This window comes from Neodiprion virginianus, chromosome 3 (assembly GCF_021901495.1).
Source record: "Neodiprion virginianus isolate iyNeoVirg1 chromosome 3, iyNeoVirg1.1, whole genome shotgun sequence".
In the NCBI taxonomy this organism is placed as follows: Eukaryota; Metazoa; Arthropoda; class Insecta; order Hymenoptera; family Diprionidae; genus Neodiprion; species Neodiprion virginianus.
This window is the reverse complement of record NC_060879.1, coordinates 22,998,149-23,010,258: the sequence shown is the minus strand read 5'-3', so window position 1 is coordinate 23,010,258 and position 12,110 is coordinate 22,998,149. Positions and strand designations below refer to the sequence as shown.

At 39.1% G+C, this 12,110-nt stretch overlaps 1 protein-coding gene across 2 annotated transcripts in view; it reads left to right on the top strand.

Moving 5' to 3' along the window:
- The window catches only part of LOC124300621 (uncharacterized), a 131,839-nt gene that overhangs the window by 33,378 nt on the left and 86,351 nt on the right, over positions 1-12,110 (top strand). For both annotated transcript variants that reach the window (XM_046754912.1, XM_046754911.1), the window contains exons 21-40: positions 115-1,872; positions 1,961-2,149; positions 2,237-2,618; positions 2,738-3,153; positions 3,525-3,675; positions 3,854-4,106; positions 4,209-4,473; positions 4,581-4,777; positions 4,928-5,194; positions 5,318-5,573; positions 6,020-6,214; positions 6,300-6,482; positions 6,569-7,213; positions 7,382-7,583; positions 7,960-8,135; positions 8,231-8,499; positions 9,386-9,788; positions 9,919-10,161; positions 10,241-10,378; positions 11,189-11,977. In XM_046754912.1, the coding sequence (XP_046610868.1) occupies positions 115-1,872; positions 1,961-2,149; positions 2,237-2,618; positions 2,738-3,153; positions 3,525-3,675; positions 3,854-4,106; positions 4,209-4,473; positions 4,581-4,777; positions 4,928-5,194; positions 5,318-5,573; positions 6,020-6,214; positions 6,300-6,482; positions 6,569-7,213; positions 7,382-7,583; positions 7,960-8,135; positions 8,231-8,499; positions 9,386-9,788; positions 9,919-10,161; positions 10,241-10,378; positions 11,189-11,977 (7,377 nt within the window). The remainder of the gene's footprint in view (positions 1-114; positions 1,873-1,960; positions 2,150-2,236; positions 2,619-2,737; positions 3,154-3,524; positions 3,676-3,853; positions 4,107-4,208; positions 4,474-4,580; positions 4,778-4,927; positions 5,195-5,317; positions 5,574-6,019; positions 6,215-6,299; positions 6,483-6,568; positions 7,214-7,381; positions 7,584-7,959; positions 8,136-8,230; positions 8,500-9,385; positions 9,789-9,918; positions 10,162-10,240; positions 10,379-11,188; positions 11,978-12,110) is intronic.

Here is a 12,110-nt window from a genome sequence, read left to right as displayed (position 1 = left end):
ACTTAAATGACAGCAGATATTAAAATCTTTGCAACATTCTTCCACAGTTATAACTTCAGTACTTAGACTCGTTAAATTTGACAAACCATAAACATTATTGTATTGGGCTTCCAGATATTAACGAATGCAATGGAAACGCCTGTGGAAATGAGGCAGTGTGCATTAATACTATCGGAAGTTATGACTGTCGTTGTAAGGAAGGATTTATAGGGAATCCATTTATTGGATGTCAAAAAGTTCTTGTAAATCTGTGCGAAGACCCTACAATTTGCACGTGCAGTAATGAAGTGCCATGCCCATCAGGCTATTCTTGTATTCAAAGTAAATGCATTGATGCGTGCAGTGACATCAAATGTGGCCCAAGATCTGTCTGCGAAGAAGGAACATGTGTTTGTCCTCCAGGCTACAGTGGAAATGCAAACGATCTTAACAATGGCTGCCATCTCCAGGGTCATTGCTCTAAGGATCATGATTGCGAAGCTCAACAAATATGTTTCCAAGTTGGCAAGGGCTCTCGAAAATGCGTAGACGCCTGTAGCAAATTACAATGCGGACCGAACGCATTGTGCGTAACTCAAAACCATGTATCGTCCTGTATTTGTATTGACGGATACTTCGGAAATCCCAGCAATCTAGTAAATGGATGTCGACCCGAAAGAACCATTCCTACATCGACATGTTCCGACGACACAGAATGCACGATAGGCTCCTTTTGCACACTTTTGGATACTGGCATTCGGGAATGCGTGGATCCATGCAGCCAAATAATATGCGGTTCTCACGAAAAATGCCAACCAGATGCAACAAGACACGCCACATGCATATGTCAAGATGGATATGAATGGAATCCAGTTCTATCCTCTTGTGAAAAGCCCTCAGTGCCCGATTGCATAACAGACGACGACTGCGAAACGACTGCAGCATGTCAACCAGATGATTTGCGAGTTTTGAAGTGTACTTCTGTCTGTAAGGCATTTACGTGTCCTATAAATTCGCAGTGTACCGCGTTCAATCATCAGGGTCATTGTGAATGTCTACCCGGTTATACTGGAAATCCGAACGATCGTAGCGGCTGTCAAACTTCTCACAAAGATAAATGTAACACTGATACGCAATGTCCTGAAGACCAAACGTGCAGATCTTCAAGTGATGGCACCTTGACATGTCAACCTGTATGTAATTTCGTTACCTGTGGACCAAATGCACTCTGCATTGTAAATAATCATGTGGCAAGGTGTGAATGTCCACCAGGTCTTTACGCTGGTGATGCTAATGACCAGACTAAAGGATGTCAAACTGTTCCCTGTGTATATAATATCGATTGCCCACCAACGCAATTGTGTAATCGATTAACGCACACTTGTTACGACGCTTGTGACGAGAATTTATGTGGATTGAATGCTGTGTGCATAGCTGATGATCATAAAGCAACGTGTCAGTGCCCACCAGGCTTTAAAGCAAATCCTGTACCGGACATTGAATGTGTTAGTAGCGAAGCATGCTCGCCAAATTATTGTCATGCCACTGCAGTTTGCATTACGGGTGTTGCGAACACGCCAATATGCCAATGCCCACCAAATCACGTTGGAGATCCTTACACAACTGGATGTCAACTGGAAGGATCGTGTTCCACGAACAATGATTGCCCTGTACAAGCAATTTGCCAAAATAATAAATGCATCAATCCATGTGAAAATGTCTGTGGCGCAAATGCAATATGTGAAATTGATAACGGAGAGCCTATCTGCAAGTGTCATGATAGATTCGTACCATCTAGCAAAGGCCCACAAGAAGGTTGTGTAAGGTCTACCAGTTCGTGCTTGACGAATGCAGATTGTGATGGAAACTTTTGTTTAGATGGCCGATGCAGAGGTAATGTTATTATTTGAAATTGATATTCTAGGATACTTAAGACAAAAATGTGTTTAAATTTAAAAAATTGTTTTTCATTCGGTATTAGCTGCATGCCGTTCCGGTTCCGATTGTTCTGAGGGTGAAAAGTGTATAAACAGCTTATGTGCTATCCCTTGCATATCCCACTCGCAATGTCAGTCAGATCAGGCCTGTATCAGAGGAACATGTACACTAGGGTGTCGTGGCAATAAAAATTGTCCATCATCGGAATCATGCATCAACAACAAATGTGAAGGTAAAGCAGAATTCAGTATTTCGGATTAGTGATTTACATTAAGAACACACGTTCTTTCTGACATTGTAACATTTTCTCTAATTTTAGATCCTTGCACAAAAGAAAATGTATGTGGCGCCAACGCGGAATGTAGCTGCCTAGACCATTCTACAGTATGCAGTTGTCCAGTTGGATTCCAAGGTAGTCCAACACCAGAAGAGGGTTGCGTGCGTGTTCCAACAACGTGTGAGACACCTCGAGATTGTCCTTCCAAACACACGTGCATTTCTGGCTTCTGCCAATGCCAATGTAATCAGCAGAATGATTGTGCTCACGGGGAACGTTGTAAAAATGGCATCTGTGTAAAGATATGTTATCGAGACAGCAATTGTTTACCTGGAGAACAGTGTATCGGTGGTCATTGTGAAATTGGGTGTACCTCGGATGCTGGTTGCAAGAGTGATGAAATATGTATTAATAACAAATGCAGGTGAGATCACTTACCAGCTGTGGTTGAGAATCATTAAGTTTTTACGTTTGATTGAAATGCTAGTGTAAAATGAAAGTCTATTGAAGTTTTATTTGAGAATGTCAATACCTTTCTTTTAGATGCGGTCACGGATTTATCGCTGGCCCTGAAAAGTGCTTAGATATTAATGAATGCGAAGAGCAGCCTTGTCATCAAAGTGCAGAGTGTAACAATCTTCATGGTTCATACCGTTGCATATGTCCTCAAGGGACAGCTGGTGATCCAGTGGGTACTGGGTGCTTGAAACCGCATCAATGTAGTCATGACACCGATTGTGCTGACTCGCAGGCTTGCCTGCAAAATAACTGCACAGATTCATGTGCGTTTGTAGATTGTGGATCCAACACAATATGTTCTGTAATTGACCATACTGCCACATGCCAGTGCCAGCCTGGTTATATAGGAGATGCGTCTGGATGTTTCAAAGTTGAATGTCTTTCCAACAGCGACTGTCCAGAAGAGAAATACTGTAATCAAGAAACGAACAAATGTGCAAGTAGGTAGTTTAAAACAATGAAATTTTGGTTTTTATAAGAGATAAATTTACTGTGATAAAGTTTATTCAAATTTCCTTAATCGGTAAAAATTGATCTATTATGGATTGTACAGTAGAACTCTTATATATTCGAAGCCACGAGGCCGAGAATTATAAGAATTATAATCTACGGGTTACCCGCTCTATCAAAATATTCATCCAATACATACTCTGTGGCTGTCTGCGCATGCTCTATGTATTGCGCAGTAAAGTAGGCGCATTGAAAAGAGGAAAGAATAGGAGAAGCAACAACAAGTGGTTCGAATTTATAGTAGTTCTACTGTATCAAACAATTATATAAACTAATTAAATATTGCAATTTAACATTATAGGCCCATGTAATCAAATGAATTGTGGATATGGAAACTGTGCTGTCATAAAACATACAGCCTCATGTAACTGTTACTCAGGCTTTGCTCTTGTTGGTGATACATGTGCTGATATCGATGAGTGTAAACAAAATCCTTGCCATTTGACAGCTACGTAAGTTCAATAATATTATGTACTACTTGCTGGTATTCACAAATGATCTGCGTGATTTTAAAAATTCTTTCGTTAAGTAATATTTGAGCATAGAACATTTTGAACTATTGTAGAACATGTTATTCCACAGCCATTTGGCTATTTTATTTCACATTTAACAATGTATAAAATATTGCAGGTGTCATAACACCGAAGGTTCTTTCGCATGCGTTTGTCCTCATGGTTTGATTGGAGACCCCATTAAACTTGGCTGCAGAGAACCTAGCGATTGCTTTACTGATTCTGATTGTCCAACATCAGCAACGTGCATAGAGAACAGTTGTCGCAATCCTTGTGAGAATCCATCTATCTGTGGCCAGAATGCCGAATGCAATGCCGTACGTCATGCACCAGTGTGCCGATGCCCTAGTCAAACTACCGGAGATCCTAAAGTGAGTAGTTATTTTAAGTGGGAGAAATATAGTCAGTGGCAATTTCTGTCAGAATAGTTCCATAATGCGGTAACGCCTTAATTATCTTTTAAACAATTTTAGACGGCATGTGTTCATTTGGAATGTAATTATCACAATGACTGTGGTTCATCCAAAGCATGCTTCGACAACAAATGCATCGATCCATGTTCTGTACCCAATGTATGTGGACAGCGAGCTGATTGTTCACCATTAAACCACAGTGCAGTTTGCACTTGTCAACCAGGATGTACAGGTGATCCAAACCTCGGTTGTGTTCCTGTGCAGTACTGCAAATCAGATACACAGTGTCCAACCAGTTCCACTTGTAATGGCGGAGTGTGCACCTGTAAGCAACATTTTATCTAATAGAAACTATTTATCAAATATTATATTAAAAATTTTAACAAGTAGAGAAAAAAGAAACAGATTTAAAAGCCATCATGGTTTTCACAGCTGTTTGTACAAGTACACGAGATTGCATTGGTGATCAATTGTGTATTAACCAAGTCTGTCAGCCGACGTGCAGAAGCAATTCTAGCTGTCCAGAGTATCAATTCTGCCAAAATAACATATGTGTCCAAGAATTACGTTGTATTTCGGATAACGACTGCGATGACAGTGAAAAGTGCATCAGAAACTCCATAGGACAAGTGAGTGCATCAAAATGTGCCAATTATTTTTATAAAGGAAAGTTCCCTTTGCAAAAGTCAGAATTCCGAATTTTGCATAAATTTTGATGACAGTATTTCAGCTATTTCATTCGCTAAATCCAATAAAACTTTATGTATTCTGTTGTCTAGGCTGAATGTAAAAAGTCATGTGAGCTCATTTTGTGCGGCCGCAATGCGGTTTGCAAAGGTCAAAACCATGAGGCTTCCTGCTCTTGTGATAGTGGATTCTTTGGAGATGCCTATGATGATAAAATGGGTTGTCAACCTGTGGAATGTGAATCTCATCAGGATTGTTCTGACGAAAAAATATGCGATTCTCATAAATGCAGAATTGCTTGCCTTGCAAACAATCCTTGTGGACCAAACGCTATATGTTCAACCGAAAAGCATTCACAAGTAAGATCACACTTACTTTTTGCTGAATGTCTTTTGCTTCTACGCTACTAACCACACGTAGGAATAATTGTATGTAAGATAACATTGACCAATAAACTTCAATATTATTGAACATTTTAATAGGTTTGTACCTGTCAACCTGGGTATACAGGGGATCCAGCTCAAGGATGTGACCTTATCGATTTTTGCGCTTCAACACCTTGCGGTCCAGGTTCTTCTTGCGAAAATTCACGTGGTTCATTCAAATGTCTATGTAAACCAGGGACTGTCGGGGATCCATATAACAGTGGTTGTCATGAGCCTGGATACTGCCAGAATGATGAAGATTGTCCATTGACTGCTAAATGCATTACATTAAATGGAAAACCCAAATGCGTTGGTAAGAAGTTCAACTTTTTTTTAGCCAAGAACTGACGATAAAAATACTCGATTGTGTTAAACTTAATCTTCCTGCAGAATTATCGTTTGTAACCGTTATAATTGTCAGTATTCGAAAATATTTAAAATTATTATTGCTATTTGAAATCATCGATTCTCAATGCTCTTCAACTCATGCTGCACCAATGTAATCATTTTCATGCTTCATCAGTTTTGTTTGAAAAATGGCAAAGATCGAATAGAATTGTCAAAGGCTGGAAAAGAGTTACAGAGAGGAGAATCACTTCTGATATAATCTCTTGCTATCAGTTGACTGAGTAACCCAAATAGTTGAACTTTACCGAAAAATATTATCAATCCAAGAAAATTCTATTAAATAGATGAAGTCTTATTTACAAATGTAAGTAAAATAACAGTTTTGGTAAGCTTATGCAAAATCTATTGCAGATGTTTGCTCACAATTGGAATGTGGTCCAAATGCTGAATGTATCGCATCTGAACACACTGGCGTTTGTCGATGTCGCTCTGATTATGAAGGAGACCCGAGCAGCTCAAGTATCGGGTGTAGACCGAAACCCATACCGTGTTCATCAGCAGTTGATTGCTTGCCTAACACTTATTGCTATGAAAAGATCTGTCGTCGTGAGTTTTACACATCTGATTACATCACTTACGTAATAAGTTTTGCCTAAATCATTCTTATATAACAATGATTTCAATTGTGTAGCCTCTTGCCTATCTGATGAGGAGTGCAATTTATCAGACATATGTTTGAACGGCCAGTGTTTGAATCCGTGTGATATTAAAACAGCATGTGGAATAAATGCTGAGTGCGAAGTACGAGGTCATATAAAACAATGTAGCTGTCCACCCGGTTTCACAGGCAATTCCGAGGTTGAATGTGTGAGAGGTGGGTTTGCAATCTTAACGGCTAATTCCCCATATACTATGTTTGTTAATATAAATTTGTACTCATACTTGGTAATATATTTGTAGTACCTGTCTCTTGTAAGAGCAACAGCGATTGCAGTGAAGGAAACAGTTGTCGAGATAATATGTGCCTCCCAGTTTGCACAGCGGATACTAAATGTGCTTTCAATGAAAAGTGCATTCGTGAAAATTGTTTGTTAACTTGTAGACTTGACCATGATTGTTTCCTTGGGCACATTTGTTTGAACAATCTGTGCTCGTTTGGCTGTCGTGGAGACGAAGATTGTAGTGCAGATCAAGCCTGCTTCTCTAACAAGTGTATAAATCCATGCGAAGCAACACCATGTGGTCCTAATGCCAAATGCACAGTAGCCAACCAACGAGCTACATGTTCTTGTGGACCTGGTTTTATAGCTAATCCAACTGCTAAGGTAGCTTGCTTACGCTCCCCTGGACCAGGTTGTCAGGCGAACAGGGATTGTACACCTGGCACCGCCTGCATTGCAAATCTTTGCACATCTGTTTGTTCATCAAATGCAAACTGCTTAAGCAATGAGAGGTGTGACAACTCCGGAGTATGTAAATCACTTTGCAGACGCGATGAGGACTGTCGTAGTGGTGAGATATGTGAAGGACTTGTTTGCTCTATTGGTTGTAGATCAGACAACGAATGCCAGGAAAGTCACGCCTGTGTAAACAACGAGTGTTCAGGTAAGACATTGTCTTAGAATATCAGTTAATATTTTTTAAATTTACAGTGAACAATTTTTAAAATAAAAAGAATAGTTTAGTTTATTCTCTAATTATTGCACAATAGTTTTAATTTAGATTTTGACAAGTATGTATTCGAATATAAGTTTATATTTTAATATTTCACAGATATTTGTGCTGTTCCTGGTGCATGTGGTACAAATGCCAAATGTTTAGCTAATAATCATCAAAAACAATGCATTTGCCCATCTCCATTGGTGGGAAATCCGATAGTTGGATGTAGACAAGTATTCCTTCCTTGTACATCAAGTGCAGATTGCCCGTCAGGTCAATCATGTTATGGCAAATTGTGTTATACAACATGCAGAAGGTATTATTCATTTTACAGAAATAATCCTTGCTTCAAGAATCCGATTGGAAAATAAACGGATTAAGTTTTGATTGAATAACAATTGGATAGAAGCAATCAAAGTCATATGGGCTTTGATTGAAGATAAACAAAAGTGAAGCACCATTTTATTTTTAAATGCTTACAGACATCGGTGAGAAATTTATCATGCGAAAACACTTATTTTTTGCCAAGTCTCAAAATTAATAAGAATGATTGAAAAAATATTAATGCAAATTACTTGTCTGATTCATTTTGGTTCAGCTGGTTTTAATTGGGTTTTTGAAGCAGAGATTTGAGATGTGTAAACATTTGTATTACTGCAATTAACATCACTGAGCATTTTTGTATGTTTTAGCGATTCAAATTGTCTCAATGATGAGCGTTGTGATGGCGGACTATGCAAAACGATATGTAATAGTGATGACAAGTGTGTATCACAGCAAATTTGTAAAAATCGACTGTGTGACATTGGTTGTCGCAGTGATAATACATGTCCCAGTGATGAATCTTGTTTGAATAGTCAATGCCAAAGTACGTTTTTGATAATCTGTTGATATTCAACCTGCTTTCTTAGCGAAGTCTTATTGGATTTACAGATGGTTAAAATTGAATATTTGCATCTTTAGATCCATGTAAAGGAGGCAGCGCTTGTGGAGAATGTGCAGGTTGTCGTGTGGTAAATCATGCAGCTCAGTGTAGTTGCCCAGCAAACTACTTCGGTAATGCCCTGATCAGCTGTGCCAAATCTGCAATCCCATGTCATAGTTCCTGTGAATGTGACGAGGTTGGTTTTTGCACATCGAGCTGCACGACCCAGGATCAATGCTCTTGTGGAGAAGTTTGTAATTCTGGAAAGTGCAGAGTTAAATGTGACGTGAACGGTGGTTGCGCAAAGGTACGTAAATAATTTCTTTTCCCACACTTATGATTAACATACAACAGTGAAAATTATAAAATGGCCAATACTTCGAAGTAATACCTATCGCATTAAATTAAGAGTTTCAAACATCGGCTTCAGCTACTACTATGGAATAAATACAAATGATAATTATAATATACTAGGGGCTCTGCCCCTGCACGTTCCATACTATGCGAGGTACGGAGAAGCAATATATAAGACCTGTATTCCGAAAAGTATAAAAGATGAAATTTTTTACCACATATGCATTGAAAAATCGTGTTTTTGAACGTAAGAAAATAATGGAAGTCAGTTTCCTAACCAGGGAAATAAATAGGGAAAAAAATTCGCCACAACGTTTTTATCATATTTTCTTAAATCATTTTTTAAGTAATTAGACCCATTTTGTATACCATATATCGTCTGTGTTACTTAGGCAGATTTAAGAAACAATTTGGTGCAAGTTTCATGTAACTCGGTCTACTGGCCTTGAGTTTATCGATATCAAACAAAAAAACAATATATCAGTATAGATTGGGCATATCATCATCAATTTTCAATGTTTTACGTTTTTTGAAAATTGTGGATACAAAAAATATACATTTTTGGCTGTTATCGAATTAGAATTCATCCACCCTTAGATGAGAGTCCACTAACTTTGTTTATATAATGTTACGTAAAATTTGAAGAAATTCGAGAGTGATTGAGCTGGTGTGAAATGCTCAATATGTTCTGGAATATGATATCCATCGTTTTAGTCAAATAATACCTGCAAAGTAAATCGTAAACATTGCAGAAAAGGAAACAAAATATGAGAAGGAAATTTTCATTACTTTGTATTTACATGTAAAAGTAGTCAACTAATATAAGTCTCATGATTTAGGGTTATATGTGCGAAAAAGGCTTATGCCTTGTAGGATGTCGAGCTCACTCTGACTGTCCCTCGTCGCTTTCTTGCACAAACAATCAGTGCGTAGATCCATGTAATAGTGGAGAATCACCATGTGGAATAAATGCACTCTGTCGAGTGTCCAACCATCGAGCTGTATGCCTCTGCCCAGAAGGCTTTCAGGGGGAACCCAGTCAAGAATGTTACCAATCGGAATGTCATTTAGATGAGGATTGTGAGCCAAATAAGCATTGCAGCATAGGTCGCGTTTGTACCAATCCATGTCTGCAACAAGGCGTTTGTGGATTCAACGCGCAGTGTCGTGTGGTGAACAGACAAGCACAATGCTCTTGTCCGCCAGGACACTTTGGAAATCCGAAAGTTAATTGCAAAAAAGGTCAGTCGACTTTTTTCATATCCATATTTAGAATAGGTCATCAAGAAGTGAATAACTAAAGATATCGAAATAGAAAGAAATTTTTTTATAAATCTTTATGCAAATATTGATGTTAGTTTCTATTTAATAGGAGGTGATGATTGCTTGCGGAGTCCATGCGGCGTCAATGCTAAATGCAGGGACACTACTGGGGGATTCGACTGCACATGCCATGCAGGATGTGTTGGAGATCCATACACAGGATGTGTCTGTGAAGGTGGAGATCTTTGCCAAAGTGCCCAATGTGGTGTTAATGCCGCATGTCGTATCAATAACAATGAGCCTCAGTGCTATTGTCCTCCAAACTTCTCAACTGGGGATCCGTCTTTAGAATGTAAGTTCTCGGCATTATTAATAATGCCTTGTCTGTGATAAATCTCATATAAACGAATTCTCTCAATGTCGTTAACCAGGTCGCGCAGAGCCTGCACTAGGAGACTGTCGGACAGTTGGATGTGGAAAAGGCGCAGAATGCTTACGAGATGGTACAATATTCGTGTGCCGATGCCCTCCTGGTACTAGCGGTTCTCCAGACATTGAATGCATAACAGGTAAGAGGCAACCTACTAACTATTTAACACAGTATACTAGTTAATTATATGTACAGCACTTGTGATTGAAAATAAAAATAGATTTGTGACTGACGAGAAAGGAACATGGTGTGTAGAATAACCATGTATCGTTCAGTAGGATTTGATAATATATATAGATGCATTAATCCAGTGGATCGTTAACACTGAGAGACAGATGTGATTGGGGCGAATCGATGAAGTTATTCGACGATGCATATCAATTGATTATTTTCAGAATATTGTGAATGCTCATGTAAATACACACATACATTCGTTAGGCATACTGTACATACTCTGATATACAACATGTTCACACATCTCACATTATAACCTCATATGTAGAATGTTTATCTCAGTCTCCAATCTGTCTTATCATTGTTTGACTGAAAGAACACATTTGATTTGAATACTTGCCGAGGTATACATAGTTACAGTTGACACGATATAGATTAGGCTAATACAGATTGGGAACTGCGAAAGAGACATTCTCATGTACCCATGCTTGATATTTGCCGATATTCACAGGTCATTTCCTCTTTCTTAAGTCTGTGGGGGCTTATGTGTAAATATTGCTGCTTGTCATTATTATTCTGTACGAGATGTCTAAAATTTATAAAAATTGTAAATTCTTTCCACCTTTTTACAAAGCTACCCTATTTTCATTATAAATACAAAGCATGTGGTTAATGTTATTTGTGAGAAAGTTTCTTTTCACAGTTCTTATAAATGCTTTTTTTCTTTTTTTTCCTGTCCCACCTGCAACCCACCAATGAACTTTTGCGACAATAGAAAGAGAATGCAGCAGTGACTTAGAGTGTCCGAACGAGAAATCCTGCATAAATCTACAATGTCTGGACCCATGCGCACTTCGCGGTGCCTGCGGAATAAATGCCTTATGCCGTGTCGTGTTACACAAGCCACACTGCTCGTGTCCACAATGTTACATCGGCATTCCCCAAACTGCTTGCCAACCAGATCCAAAATGTGAAAAACTCGATCCCCGACCTAACTTCCCAAGTACAGGTTGCGCTTCTAACTACGATTGCCCGGAAAGTCTTTCCTGCAATATTCAGACTGGAGAGTGCCGCGACCCATGCTTAAACTCCAAGTTTAACTGCGATGTAAATAAGAAGTGTCAGGTGCGAAATCACAGCCCAATGTGTGTCTGTAAATATGGATTCGTTGTCAACGATATTGGGGAACTAACTTGTGCTCCTGACACATTGTCGTGCTTGAGAGATTTTGATTGCCCATCAAATGCTGCTTGCATTAACGGAAAATGTCAAAACCCTTGTAATGTGCGAAACAAACCACCATGCCCGGTTGACAAAACTTGTGACGTACTGGATCATCGCCCTGTGTGCATATGCACTCGAAACTGCAATCCTTCCTTATCCATCTGCCTGCGAAACAGTGGCTGCTCCGCAGACCTGGCGTGCCGCAACTATCGCTGTGTGGATCCTTGCAGTAACTCCACCTGTCCGGCTGATGCTCCATGTTACGTGGAGGAGCACAAGCCTATCTGCAAGTTCTGTCCCTCAGGCTTTGTGCCAGATACTAAATATGGATGCATGAAAGGTAAACACCATTTCTCAGTTGCTATCTGAGTAGGTCATATCATATGCGGAGAACTTGAAATGTTCAATGTGCTTTGCCTTTTATCGAAAAGTTTCCACGAAATTTTTTCAGATTACAATCACTTTTATATGCA